Consider the following 14,129-nt stretch of genomic DNA (forward strand, 5'->3'; position numbering starts at 1 on the left):
TTGCCCAACTTTCTAAAACCTCAAATTATCTTTTTCTTGGACAATTCCAACAAATCTGTGCCTGTAAATACTTTAATTGGCTTCCTTTGTTTGAGGATGATTCTTTCTTTGGCCAAATATAAGCTCTAAATTCTTTCTTTCTTAACTGTATAGTATAATGAAAAGATATTAATCTTAACAAATTTTCTCATATGATAAAAAAAAAAGGATAAGGAACTCCTATGATCTAATCATCTCATGAACATTTTAGCTGGTGAGTTCATTGAATGGCAGCAAGCCTCACAAACCCAAAGTCAAAGAAGAAGACCCCATGCAATTTGTAGTCAATAGCTGGTGAAGGTGGGATTATGGATAATATTAATGTAGAAGCTTTGATGGAAAATCAAGTTGTCCATCACTTTATGATATCTTTAATCTTTAGTAAGTCTTTTAAACTCTCCCTTTCTACTTTATTATCTGCATAAACAAGGCCACCATGGCAGATATATTATTTTAATTCACTGGAGGAGATTGCATAATGTCTCTAATTGACAACAATGATTTGAATATTAAAATTTAAGCAAACACAAAGGAAAACTATCGTGAGGCAGAGCTTCATAATTACCATTAAGAAATTCAAAGGAAAGAGATGAGAGGATAAATGAATTTTGCAATTTTCAGCAGTGACATAACATTATCCTATTGCTAGCATTAAGTGAATAAAAGTAAGAAATTAAAAAAAAAAAAAGCCAAAGAAATTATGCATAACTACAAATTTTATTCATCTTTTAACTATGCCACATGCATTTGAAAGTATGGATATCAATCTTATTCATATTCAATGAAAATCTGATTTTTTATTCAAATAGAGATAGATATTACATTGTGAGTATAAAAATAGGGATAATTTTAAATTTTTATTCAGTATGAAAATGGAGAAGAATAATATAGCATTTGAACCATATCTATACCCTACATATATATTTATATATATTTAGTAAATAAATATAAATTATTATTTTAAATTAAATAAATTTCATATATTTTTATTAAAAAATATATTTATATATATTTATAAAAAAATTATCTAAATATATAAGATAAAAATTTTAATTTTAAAAAATAAATATTAGTTTTTTTAAAAATATAAATATGAGGATTACTTATAAGGTTATACCTATTAAATATTCATGAAAATAAAAATAAAAATAAATATGAAACATCCGTTAAATATAAATACAAAAATAAATATAATAAAAATATATATATTTTACTCTTTGTATATTCTATGTATTGACATTTCTGTACGAAAAAACTCATAAAATAGTAACTTTTGGACACTTTTGAATGAGGATAGTATTTTGTCAGTGGACTTGATTATTATCATGATTAAGGTGTAATCGAGTTGATACAGTGAGAAATTTAAACTTGAGTTCGACTCACAATTTAGGGTTCGATATTCAATTCGAACTCGATCGAATTTTATTTTTCAAGTTCGAGTTTGATACGTGATCGAATTCGAGCTATTCGAGCTCGTTCGATTAAGCTCGATTAATATATAAAAATAAGCTCGATTCATATACTCGATAAAAGTTTGATTATTTATGCTTGAACTCGAACTCAAAATATTTTATTAATTAAAATAATAAAAATATATTTAAATATGAAAACTCGATTAGACTCGCGAACTACTCGAATCGGATATAAAAATACTCGAATTTGACTCGATCGATAAGTTGAACTACTCGATAATAATCAAACCGAATTTGAATTTTCTTCGAGTCGAACCCGAATAATTTACGAATACTAATATATTATTTACACTCCTAATCTCGACTACTTTAACAAAACAACTTATGAGTTAAAATACTGCTAAAACAATATGGCCACACACATCATGGAATATTACAATTGCTCTCAGCTTCACAGGTTATAATTTCTAAATATTCATCTATAATATATATATATATATATATACATAAAGGATGAATGAAATATATAGTTAATAATCTTTGTTTTGCTTAATGGTTTCAAAATTTGAATATATATATATATATACAAAAAAATTATTAAATTTATTAATAGTGAAATTTTTAAATTTTGTGAGTGAGATTAACAAATAATTATTAAATATACATATTTTTAAAGTATATTAAAAAATACAATGTGTACCGGTCTTTTAACTTAGCTTGTGTAATTAAAAATTTTCTTAAATACAATAATAATAATATACTAAGTTTTATATTTCATAACTTTGGGATCGATTATATAAAAGGTAAAAAAAAAAAATCATGTTAAGTTATAGTTTTAAATTTTCTTGTACCATTAATTTCTATAAAAAAAATTAATTTTTTCATTTATTTTCTTAACTCACCTATCATCTCTTATTATTTGCATTTATATTTTTCGTAATTTACTTTTAAAAGCTTTGGTCTCTCTCAAATCTAAAAATCTATTTCTCTTAACTAATGCATAAATAGACATATGTTTCATATGTTCAAACTATCTTTAACCACTCATTCATTTTTTTCTTAATTCAGAATTTTTTTTAAAATTTTTTTTAGAATCTTTTAATTTTTTATTATTTCTTTTAATTTTATCACATATTGATTTAAGTATCTTCATATTAGTTATGTTTATTTTTTTAATATTATTTTTAAACGATCTAACACTCAATCCCATATATCAAATAATTTTTCAAAAATATGTTTTAATAGCTTAATATTTGACTTTTTAGTTTGAGACTTGTAAGTTTCAACTTTCATAATTATTTTCTTTGGTTAAACTTTCATATTCCAATTATTATTTTCCTTGGTGATAAATTTATTATGCCTATTTGTAATATCCAAATCAAACAACAAATTATTTGTCTTTTACATTTGATGTACAAAAACAATTTGTTTCAAAGTTGAATACGCAACCTATTATTTCAAAATCATTGCAAATGTTGTTTTAATTATTGTTCCTTTCATGATTTCTTTATTATGATTACATATATGATGTCCAAATCACACAAAAAAACTTATTATTTTTATATTTAACGTACAATCAATTGATTTTAAATTAAATATAATGTTATCGATAATTTAATAGATGATATTTTTATTATTATTGTTTTCTTGATAAATTTATTATGTATTTGTGATTTTCAATCAAAACCTATGTTATGGATTGAATCAATTCACTATAAATTGGCTTTGATTGAATGTCCATCCTAAATCATGGAAAATCAAAAGTAGAGGAGTAAATGAATTAAATGTTTGATGTATAATTTGTAAATATATTTTATTGAAATGGTAATAAATAAAATAAAATTTGTTTATGTTCAAATTTATTATTGAAAACTAATAAAGTATTTAATAAATAATTTGTGAATAAATTTATTTTTTATTAATTTATTAATTTTAATAAATAATATTTTATTAAATAAATAAATTATAAATATAACACAATTCATCCATATTCTATTTTTAATAAAAAATTATTATGTAAGAATAGATAAATTGATTCTATGATATCCATTGACTTTAATTTAAAACATGCATACTATTTATAAATCATAAGTGGTTGAGAAATGGATATGGATTGAAACAATTATTAACAAACCCATTTTTATATGATACATGGCATTATCTTTTCTCTTTTTCCTTTTATTTGGTGCCAGCAGCCTTGTTTAAAGTCTAAGCAAATATATAGTTTTTGTCAATAATTCTTGCTTCTTATGCAAACCTTGCTTTTAATAATGACCCCTTCCAACTTTATACAAATTTTAGTTTTTTTTTTTTTGGTGTAGTAAAATTTAAAAATAGATAGATTGTTCAGTCCTTTAGAGATTAGAATAAGATATATCGTACTTGATAATTTAAAATAAATAATTATAAGTTATGCATTCGAAATAATTTAAATAAATGTTCACCGATAATATTCAAACTCAAAACTTTTTTGAATAAAAGAAAAACCTTAATCGATTGAACAAAGTTAGTTTAATTTTTAGTTTTCAAACTTAACATGAACTGTTATAATTAAAACCATTAAATTAAAGTACTTTTAAGAAAAATATTTTTTATTTAATATGTTATTTTTATTATTATTTTAAAAAAATCATACATTAATTATGAAATTTTATTTATGAATGTCATCTTAATAAATGTCAATAAATACTTTTAAATATTTTTAAAACATTATATACTTTTAAAAACATTTTACTTTTGACATAATTATAAGTAGGGATGAAAAAATAGTTGAAAATCGTTTAAAAATTATAGTGTTCGGTTTGATTTAGATTAAATTTTTTATTTGGTTTGAATTATGTTTGAATATTAAATGTATATATTAAATTTAAATTAAATTTTGGATAAAAAATGAAAAAATAAAAAAATAAATGAGTCGAATTATATATTTTTATTATTTTTTATATATTTTAAATTTTTATAAAATAAAAATTAATAATTTTATATCAAAATCTATTTAAATATATTAAAATAAGATATAAAAACAAAAAATTTAAAATTTAAAAATTAATAAATTAAATCAAACTAAATTAATAAATTTTAATTATATCTACATTATATGAAAGATCGATTTAAATTTAGATAAAATTTTTAAAATTTATAATGTTATATAATATTTAAAAAATTAAACCAAATTGATATGATCTTATTGGTACCATTATCACCCATAATAATAAATTTTATTAACAAATTTAAATAGATACATGATGTAATAAAAAGTATAAAAATCATATGATTTTTTATTTAACATATATAATTTTTATATCTTATATACATATATAACACATATTATCAATTATATGTTAAAAGTTAAGCCAAAGCAAAGCAAGACCACCAAAATAATTGACTTTTGAGTTTGGACTTCTGACAAAGACTCTTATCCAAAAATATCCCGTTTTATTGGAGTAGACATGTAATCATAGCGCCTATTCGTCTCTTTCGACAACGATTCTCTGCCTTCCAATTCCCACGCGCTTCCCGTCCACGCAACCCCACCACCCGATGCGTGTCCTCCCCAGCTCGTGGCACCCTGATCTACCATGTCGCCTCAACAACCAGAGTTTCGTCATTTTCATAGATTGATTAAAAATAAAAAATGCTTAAAAAAAAAAAAGAAGTCGATTGACTAGTCGCCACCTAATCTTTGAATCTGAGCCCGACCTCACCGTCGATTTCGTCCCTTTTTCATCAACTAATCCAACCACCAATCTAACCAAATCATCTGGAATTAGGTCTTTTATTGTTATGGAACAAGTTTCTTCTCCTCCAACGCAGACGTCGCCTGGCTCTCGTTGGTCTGAGGATCCAGAAATGGACGTGCATCTTCCGGTGACCGAAGCTGACCCGGCTTCCTCCTTTTGGGACTGGGGCGATCTCCTGGACTTCACCGTAGACGATCACTTCTCCATCTTCTTTGAGGACGAAAACTTATCTCCTTCTCCGTTAGAAGCTCCAGTTCCAGCTCCAGCACCGGATCCGGATCTGGATCCGGATCCAGTTCCCGGGCCCGATCGTGTCAGGAAGCGAGACCCGAGGATGATTTGTTCAAATTTTCTAGCTAGCCGGGTCCCGTGCGCGTGCCCCGAGATTGACGCGCAAATCGAGAAGCTTGAAGAGGAAGAGGCGGGGGTTCCAGGAAAGAAGCGAGCCCGAACTGGGCGGATCGGGTTAGGGACGTACAGATGCCAAGTTCCGGGTTGCGAAGCGGATATCAGCGAGCTTAAAGGTTACCATAGGAGGCATAGGGTTTGTCTCGGATGCGCGAACTCGAGAACCGTTTTGATCGATGGAGAAACCAAGAGATATTGTCAACAGTGTGGCAAGTAAGCTCTGCTTCTCACTCATTAGGCTAAGCTTAAGTCTGCTTATTATTTATGCTTTGTTGTTGATTTTAAAGTAACAATCAAATGGAGCCTTGAAGTTGTAATTCAATTTCTCGTCTTTTTGAATCTGGCGAAATTCACAATTAGTTGTTTTGGTTAATATAAGTATGTAGAAGTGAAAATTTTGAATTGCAGACCATGAATGAACTTCTTGTTTATGGTTAAATGTCAAAGATAGATTTGTATTGTTGTTGTTGTTGTTGTTATTGTTTCTTGTATTGAACTGTTTATTTTTTGTATAATTACCTGTCAGGTTTCACCTGCTCTCGGATTTTGATGAAGGTAAAAGGAGTTGTCGAAGGAAACTAGAGCGGCACAACAATAGACGGCGAAGGAAGCCTGTTGGTTCTAAGACTACAGTCAACAAGGAATCTCAAGGGGCTGTGCAAAGTGAAGACATTGCTTGTGATGGTGAAGCAGGAAAAGGTTCTATAAATTTGATTTAACTAGCTAGTTGTGGATGGAATCATCCTTTTTCTAGGAGCTGCCTGCAAGTTTTCCTTCCTCATTACATAATGTGTTATTTTGTGTTATACAGATGATTTAAGCTTGAGTGGCCCGATGGCTGAAGAAGTACCAGCCTTTGAGTCTGAAGACGGGCTTGTTTCTGCTCATTGCTCAGCTCCCATGTTGCAGAGTGTCAATAATAATAGTGTTGTAGCTCTTATTGAGACTGAAATGGATGGAGGGAAAGATGACTCCAAGTTTTCAATTTCTACTTCTTACTGTGACAATAAGACTTCTTACTCATCCATGGTGGGTTGTTTGATTTGTTCATGATAGCCTTTTGTTCATAAGAGGAAGCTTGCCAATGATATATTGATTTTGTGTTTCATTATAGTGCCCTACAGGCAGGATCTCATTCAAGCTTTATGATTGGAATCCGGCAGAATTCCCAAGAAGACTTCGGCACCAAGTATTTTAAAGAATTATTCTTACAGTTTAGTATTTACATAAGTAGATATTTTTTTGTGGTTAGAGACCTAAGGAATTTGATTGACATGTGGCTAACTGAATTACAGATTTTTCAATGGTTGGCCAATATGCCTGTTGAGTTGGAAGGCTACGTACGCCCTGGTTGCACAATCTTGACTGTTTTTATTTCAATGCCAAAGAATATGTGGATGAAGGTAATGGTTCAATTAGATGGTTCTTATTTATTCTCTTTTTAAGTTATATTATGTCTTTGTATTGATCATGCAGACATGTCATACATCACACGCATCAATAGTTGAATTTAAACAATGTGAAGTGAAAAATCTTTGGCTGATCTTCCCTTAACTACATAGTTTCTGGAAGTCTTGAGTTGTTAATCTTGTATTTGTAACTTGCTTGCATTTATCAGCACAATGATCATTTGGTGTATGGTATATTCATCAAGTAGCTTATAATGTACCTAACAATGCAATTTGTTGTAATGTGGAAATTTTGATGCTTGCTGTGGATGTGCATCAAGAAAATTACATTCATGAAAATTGACTTTATAGACATTTCAGAAATGTGCTATTTTCTTGAGTTTTTTATGCCTTTATTTATATTTAATTAATGTTAATAGTGAATATGAGTTCAGGCCAACATTGTGATTAGTTTTTTTCGTTCAGAAAATTATCTTCTTGTTCTTGCAAGTCTTTCCTTCTCTTTCATGTTTTTGGTGGATTTGACAGGAAATTAACCTAAATTTTTCTTCTACCAAACAGTTATCTGAAAATCCAATGACCTACATGCATGACTTTGTCTTTACACCTGGAAGGATGCTATATGGGAGAGGCTTCATGACTATTTATCTTAACAACATGATTTTCCGTACCAGGAAAGGTGAGAATAAAATGTAAAATTCATGAACACTTTATTTTCATTTTATTTTACATTTAGATGCCTCCATTTGAAAAGCCTTGAAGTCGGTGGTTGAAATTTCTGGAAGATAATGTCCGGTGAATAAACTTTTCCCTCATTTGTGGTAATCTTCCAGCATCAACCAAGCAGCAAGCATGCAGCAGGAGTTAAGATTTTATGTCGTTGGATGGGCTCTTGATTTCATATTTATTCTAAACTGCTTCGTTTCTTGGTTTAAATTATTTGGTCTTATAGGTGTCTGCATTTGATTTATTTAGATCTCTTAGTGTGACTAAGGTCTCTTGTGTGTGTAGATGGAACTTCTATGGTGAAAATTGATGTGGAGGTGCCGGCCCCGAGACTTCATTATGTTCATCCTGCTTGCTTTGAGGCTGGCAAGCCAATGGAGTTTGTTGCTTGCGGAAGCAATTTGCTGCAGCCCAAATTTCAGTATGGATATTACCTTTATAAATTATTATGTATCTATGTGAAACTTTATCCTTCCTTTTGATCTTTATGGCCTTTACTACTTTTTTTTTCTTTCCCAAAAATATTTAGTTGACAACTCTATGAACAATCCATCTTTAACCCCTCATCTTCCTGCATCTAATTAATTTTTTATGTATAAGAAAATGCAGTGTGGAATGGGGCTATATGGTGCATTTCTTTAAAATTTCAGGATATTATTTAGCCCTCATATTGCTGTTTTTCGTGATGATAGTGGTTTAATATTTTGTTATTTATGGTGGTCCAAAGTTCCTTTTTTTTTTTGGGGGGGGGGGGGGGGGGGGAGGGGAGAGCAGTTTGAAACTTGGAAATGCTGCAAGAAGGTCATATCGGACCTGAATATTTTTTTCAGCTCTTCCTTTGTGTTGTGCCAGTATAGTGACCTGTTATAATATAACGCTTAAGACAGATGATAACTATTCCAGGTTTCTAGTATCTTTTGCTGGAAGGTATCTGCCGTATGATTATTGTGTTGCAACCACACATGTTCAGAGTAAAGAGGATTTTCCGAGTTGTGATCATCGATTATACAAAATTTGTGTCCCTCAAACTGAACCAGATCTTTTTGGTCCCGCATTCATTGAGGTGGGTATCATGAAAGTTCTGTCTTAATATTTAGATTGTCGTCTCATCTCAAAGTGAATATTTGAAAAAGCCATTACAATCTGTATTCTATCTTGTTCAATGGACAGAGGAATTGTTATTCACATTAGATACATTTTCTTTGGCTATTGCTGGCATGTGATACAATTATTACAAATATATGAAATACTTTCCATCTCCTCTAAGTCGAGATACAATAAATTTATATCAATCTGGATGAGGTTTTCACATAATATGTTTGAGTTATCTCATTTCATTTATGGATTTCTTTTGTAGGTTGAGAATCAGTCTGGTTTATCAAATTTTATTCCTGTCCTAATTGGAGACAAGGAAGTTTGTTCTGAGATGAAGTCAATACAGCAGAGGTTTGATGCATCTCTTTCTCAAGAAGAATCAAAATTTTCTCCCAATGGATCATTGCTAGAGGCATGTGAAGTGTCTACTTTGCGACAAAGAGCTTATTCTGAACTTGTTTTAGATATAGCGTGGTTATTGAGGGAGCCTAAATTGGAGAATTTTCGAGAAATTATGGCCTCTTCTCAAATTCAAAGATTCAATTGTTTATTGAGTTTTCTCATACAAAGTGAATCAACAGTCATTTTGAAAAAAGTATTACCAAATCTGAAGATTGTGGTGGAGACAACTGGGTTTAACGGAACTAATGATTCTGATATAAGGTTATTACAGAAATATATGGATTATGCTAGAGATTTCCTTGGTAACAAACTTAAAAAAGGTGAAAGTCCTGTGCTTCTTTCAGAGTACATCAAACAAGAAAGAAATTGGTATTCTCCAAGCAGCTTCAAAAAGGATGAGCTATCAGTTGTTCCAAATGTTTCCCAGGTGAGGACTGAAAATTTTGTTAAATAAGCCAGTTTTCATTTTCTTTTTCATTTTCTTGGTTCTGTATATTTTGGTTCTAAATAAAGCACAATGGTTTTGTATGATCCATGTAGCATGCACCACGTCAGTTGAAAAGTGTTTGCATTATCTTTTGGAAACCCCTCATTAGTTTTGTCTCTCCTTGTTGGCTGAAAATCCTACCCTAACTTCACTCTCATTTTTGTTCTGTGAGCTACACATTCTAATCCAAAATCCATTTGTTCTTTGATGGTTGGCTGAGGCACTCTCCATTCTCCCCCCCTCCCCCCCCCCCCCCCCCCCCCACCCCTTTATCTTTTCCTCTTCATCCAAGTTTACCATCTTTTTCTTTCTTCTTACCATGAAATAAACATAGGAGTCTTTTGTGTATGATCATATTATATGTATCCCTATCTCGAGAAATTTCTGGCATAATGTTTGCTATGTAAATATTCCATATGTTTCAAAATTTCTCTACTGTTCTACAGATTTGGTGTTATGCCTCTATGAAATTTTGAGCAATCTGGTTTCTTAATGCATGAAAGCTTTTTGTCATTTCGGCTACTGAGGAGTGAGGAATAAATACATTTCATTGCAAAAGATATCGTTGGTAGAGTATAAGAGGGATTTTGAAAACCTCTGATGTCATATATCTAGCTTTTACATATCATACATATTTCCATGCTTATAATGATGTTTTATTTGCAGGATTTGGAGGAAAGAACTAATGGTAAATTAGGAGCAACGATGGCATCTACAACTTTCACTAGAAGCGAGACTGTTCCGCTTTTAAACAAAGATATTATCATGAATGTGAACCTCGGCAAGGAATGCCCGCGAAAATCATGTAGTTCCATTTTCGCTACCACAGCATTGAGATCTCGTCCCGCTGTATTTCTAATTGCTACTGCTGCTATTTGCTTAGGGATATGTGCAGTCGTTTTCCACCCTAATAAAGTTGGTGAGTTTGCGATAACAATTCGCAGGTGTTTGTTCGACAGGGTCTTAGATGCTGAATGAGGTAATCCAGCCAAACAAGTGCTACAGGTCTCATATGTATATATTTAATGTATGTTAGGTTTGATGAAATCAAGCTGTCCGAAGCTTCAGCATGTGATTGTGTTCCCCCAAGTTTTGAATCTGATTTCTGAGATTTATTTGACATTGTTTCCTCAATCCAAGTGCACCTGACAAAATGGGGAATCTAGAATTTTCAGAAAGCATGAACGGCAACATGATGGTTGTTGAATGTAAGATCAGTGAGGGACCTCTGTTATTCATTGTAAGCAGTTTTAGGCCTTTGTGTTTCCCTGTATTATTTTTTGTTGTATTCAATGGTTGTCTCTCAAAAGAAATAAGACAGTAGTAAACAAACTGCCCCTACTGTTGAAATTATAGTATATTTAGGGAGCATCTGTTCAAGCATCTGTTATTAACTTTCTGGTCTTGTTCTTGGTTTTTAAAACAGGGAAAGAAAGTGCATAAGAGAAAGACAAAAACTGCAGAAAGGTTCTGCTACAAACTGGTCTTGAAACTGATTATTCCTAAGTAAACTTTCGCAGCCAATTACACATTGTATTTCCCATGGGACAGTGCCTTTTTTTTTGTCCAATTTTTAACAATAAATTCCTTGGTCTATATGGGAATATTTTTAACATAGGCAACTTTTTTAAAGGTGGAAATCATACACTAAATTTAATCAACATTGAAGATAAAAAAATCCTTTTTTTTTTTGGGCCAATAGGATAAAAATTAACTCTCAAATCTCAAGTCTAGTAAGATACTAATAAATTTGATAAACTTCTTAATTGAAAATTTATAAAGTCATTTTTTACAAAAAAAAAAAAAGAAGGTTATTAGTTACTCCTCCCTCTTGTTTTCTAATTGATTTTTACAAAATTTAAGAGAAGAATTTTGTTTACTAATATTAAATTTTATTTTTTTGTATAATTTAATGTTTCCTAATTTTTAATAGTAAAAAGTAAAAAATCATAAAAAAATAATGTTAAAATATAAAAAATAAAATATTTAAATGTTAAAAAAAACATAATTTTGAGATATTTAAAAAATGGAAAAAAAATTAGATAGATTTTTCTTTAATCACAAAAACCTAGGATCCATATCTGCGGATATTCTAAACCAGACGTGGCATCATCTCCGGCATTGGCGGATTATTTCTGGCTGATTGTTTTTTTCTTTCATACACTCTCTCAAGGAGAAGAAGAAGTCTTACACCTCTCAGCCAACTCAAGAAAACAGTCGATCAAATCAATGGCCTCAGCAACGTCTCGGATCATATTCCGCATAGTAATAGCGGTTCTCCTTCTCCTGGCTCTCTTCTATGTCGGCCGTCCTCTTTACTGGAAAATCTCCGCCACCATCCACGACATTCGCCACAACAAGCAAACCGTTCAACAAGGCAAATAAATAAACAAACCCACTTTTAAAACCCCTTCCTTTTTCTAATCCTTGCGTTGGTTTCTGATGAAAAAGCCTTCTTTTGCTCTTATTCCAATTTGTGCTTTAATTTCTGATGTTGTGTAAAAAAAAAAAAAACCCATTTCTTAAAAAGAGCCTTCTTTTCTTTTTTGATGATGATTTTAGTCCATGTATTTGATTTCTAACATTGTTATTTTTGTTGGGTTTTTCAGGTCTTTCACAGATTATGCATGAGGCCCAGAAATCTGTTGGGTGGTTTCATGATGAATCCGACTCTGTAGTCCGTGGAGATCGCAGCAAACAGGCTTCAAGGAGATTGCTTTTTAAGGTTTTATGATGGGATTTTCCCTTTAAATCTTTCTTTTTCCACACTTATTGTTAACTTGTTATGTCAGTTAATGGGGTTGATCTGGGATTAGTAATTTTCTCTGGTTTAGTTCAAGCAAGTTACTAGGTTGTTTTGTTCCTGGTATAGCTTTCCCCTTTATTTTGTGTTCATAGGAAGTGTAAGAGTTCTGCTGTTGATTTTTTTCTGTGATTAAGTAAAGTTGTACTGTTTTTGATGCATATGTTTCATATATGGAACAATTGTAATGAATTTCAGTGATGCTGTAATCAGAATTTTATAATGAGATGATTATTATAAGATCTTGCATTTATCAGGTTTTGGTTTTCTTTTTAATTTAATCTTTGTTCATTACTCAATGCAAAGGAAATGTTTCCCCATATCAATCACATATTCATGAAATGATCTCTTTTTAAGACTTGAATGTTAGTTTTCACAGATTTAATATCTTGTAGTTGGATAACTGAGTTTTTCAGGACCAGAAGAACTTCTCCTGCAGCTTTATTTTCATCAACACTTGAAATTTTCTTGACTAATCTGGTTGATATATACTACTATTGACAGCCATTTGTGTTTCATACTTGTTTAATACAGTAAGTTTTTGAGCTTGATTCCAGTGAACAATCTTATACTTGGCAGAAATTAGTTACTAAGAAGTTGTTTCATGGTTTGAGAATAGAGTTTGAACCTGACTCAGAACTTTTGGATGGTTGGGTTCAATCTGATGCTGTATGAAGTTTTGCTAAATAATTGGTACACACAGATATTGATGATGTGGTTTTGTTCATAACAAAAGCATCAAATAATTGAACCAGGATTAGTTTAGACTATGTTTGGATCGAGGGAAAAGGAAGGAAAGGAAAGGAAAGGAAGCAGAAAAACCTTTTTTTTGTTTGGATAAATTTTTAATTTAAAAAAAAGAAAAGAGGTGAAAACTCAATAACTTTTGATTTCTTTTATAATTCTCATTTTTTTAATATCCTAATTTGGAAAAAAAGCTAAGGATGGAGGAAAAGCTAAAGAAAGGAAAGTTGAAAAAAATTTATTTTTATAAAAAGATTATTATATTCATTCTTTTATTAATATTACAAGCTTAGTAAAAAAACTTAACCATATCATAATTTTTTTGTAATTTTTTCAAAGTTATCTTTTTTTTAAGTAAGTTTCACATGTTTTTTTCAATATAAAATTTTTTTGTAATTTTTTAGTGATTTGAATTTGATGAATGATTAAATATAAATAAACATATTTTTTGAGTTTATGAGATATAATGTTTTTATGTTATGTATTTTTTATATTTAATAGTTATTATATGAATACATCGTCAAAGTGATAATGTATTGAAATTTTGGCAATGGCAAAAAAATCCATCAATGCATGCTTATAAACCATTTTTCTGTTTAACTTTATTAAAAATCATTGATATAACAGTAATTATGAGATCATACAAAATAGTAAATATATCATGATTCATGAGTACTTTAAAATTACAAACAATGAACGGTTATAATTGAAAAAAATTATTATAATGAATTTTTTTGTTTTAACTCTTTATTCAAACAATGAGTGTTAACATTTTTTTCTTTATTTTTTTTATTAATTTTAATCATCCACACAAGATATATATATATCTTTTTTTTTTTATTTTAAAAAATTTTATTTTCCTTT

At 30.0% G+C, this 14,129-nt stretch overlaps 2 protein-coding genes across 3 annotated transcripts; both read left to right on the forward strand.

Moving 5' to 3' along the window:
- The first annotated feature begins 5,054 nt into the window (after positions 1–5,054).
- Positions 5,055–11,112, forward strand: LOC111292497 (squamosa promoter-binding-like protein 7). 2 transcript variants are annotated; one of them, XM_022884916.2, is made up of 10 exons: positions 5,055–5,812; positions 6,126–6,298; positions 6,411–6,628; positions 6,714–6,788; positions 6,895–7,002; positions 7,570–7,687; positions 8,020–8,155; positions 8,638–8,797; positions 9,092–9,658; positions 10,385–11,112. In XM_022884916.2, the coding sequence occupies exons 1-10, from the start codon at positions 5,235–5,237 to the stop codon at positions 10,694–10,696; spliced, it is 2,445 nt and encodes an 814-aa protein (XP_022740651.2). In that variant the 5' UTR covers positions 5,055–5,234; the 3' UTR covers positions 10,697–11,112. The 2 variants fall into 2 exon arrangements, with proteins under 2 accessions (XP_022740651.2, XP_089601246.1); XM_089745120.1 differs by having other exon boundaries at positions 6,155–6,298.
- A 716-nt stretch (positions 11,113–11,828) lies between these two features.
- On the forward strand, positions 11,829–12,681 carry LOC111298563 (uncharacterized). The gene is made up of 2 exons (XM_022893283.2): positions 11,829–12,095; positions 12,328–12,681. The coding sequence occupies exons 1-2, from the start codon at positions 11,948–11,950 to the stop codon at positions 12,450–12,452; spliced, it is 273 nt and encodes a 90-aa protein (XP_022749018.1). The 5' UTR covers positions 11,829–11,947; the 3' UTR covers positions 12,453–12,681.
- The last annotated feature ends 1,448 nt before the right edge of the window (positions 12,682–14,129 follow it).

This window comes from Durio zibethinus, chromosome 16 (assembly GCF_047325235.1).
Source record: "Durio zibethinus cultivar Kanyao isolate XHJ-2024 chromosome 16, ASM4732523v1, whole genome shotgun sequence".
Classification (NCBI taxonomy): domain Eukaryota; kingdom Viridiplantae; phylum Streptophyta; class Magnoliopsida; order Malvales; family Malvaceae; genus Durio; species Durio zibethinus.

Excerpts from the sequence above, each read along its gene's own strand:
- LOC111292497 (XM_022884916.2), top strand. The coding sequence starts at position 5,235 with ATGGAACAAGTTTCTTCTCCTCCAACGCAGACGTCGCCTGGCTCTCGT. Across the intron at positions 7,003-7,569 it reads CAAAGAATATGTGGATGAAG|TTATCTGAAAATCCAATGAC; the intron begins GTAATGGTTCAA and ends TCTACCAAACAG. Across the intron at positions 9,659-10,384 it reads TTGTTCCAAATGTTTCCCAG|GATTTGGAGGAAAGAACTAA; the intron begins GTGAGGACTGAA and ends TTTTATTTGCAG.
- LOC111298563 (XM_022893283.2), top strand. The coding sequence starts at position 11,948 with ATGGCCTCAGCAACGTCTCGGATCATATTCCGCATAGTAATAGCGGTT. Across the intron at positions 12,096-12,327 it reads CAAGCAAACCGTTCAACAAG|GTCTTTCACAGATTATGCAT; the intron begins GCAAATAAATAA and ends TGGGTTTTTCAG.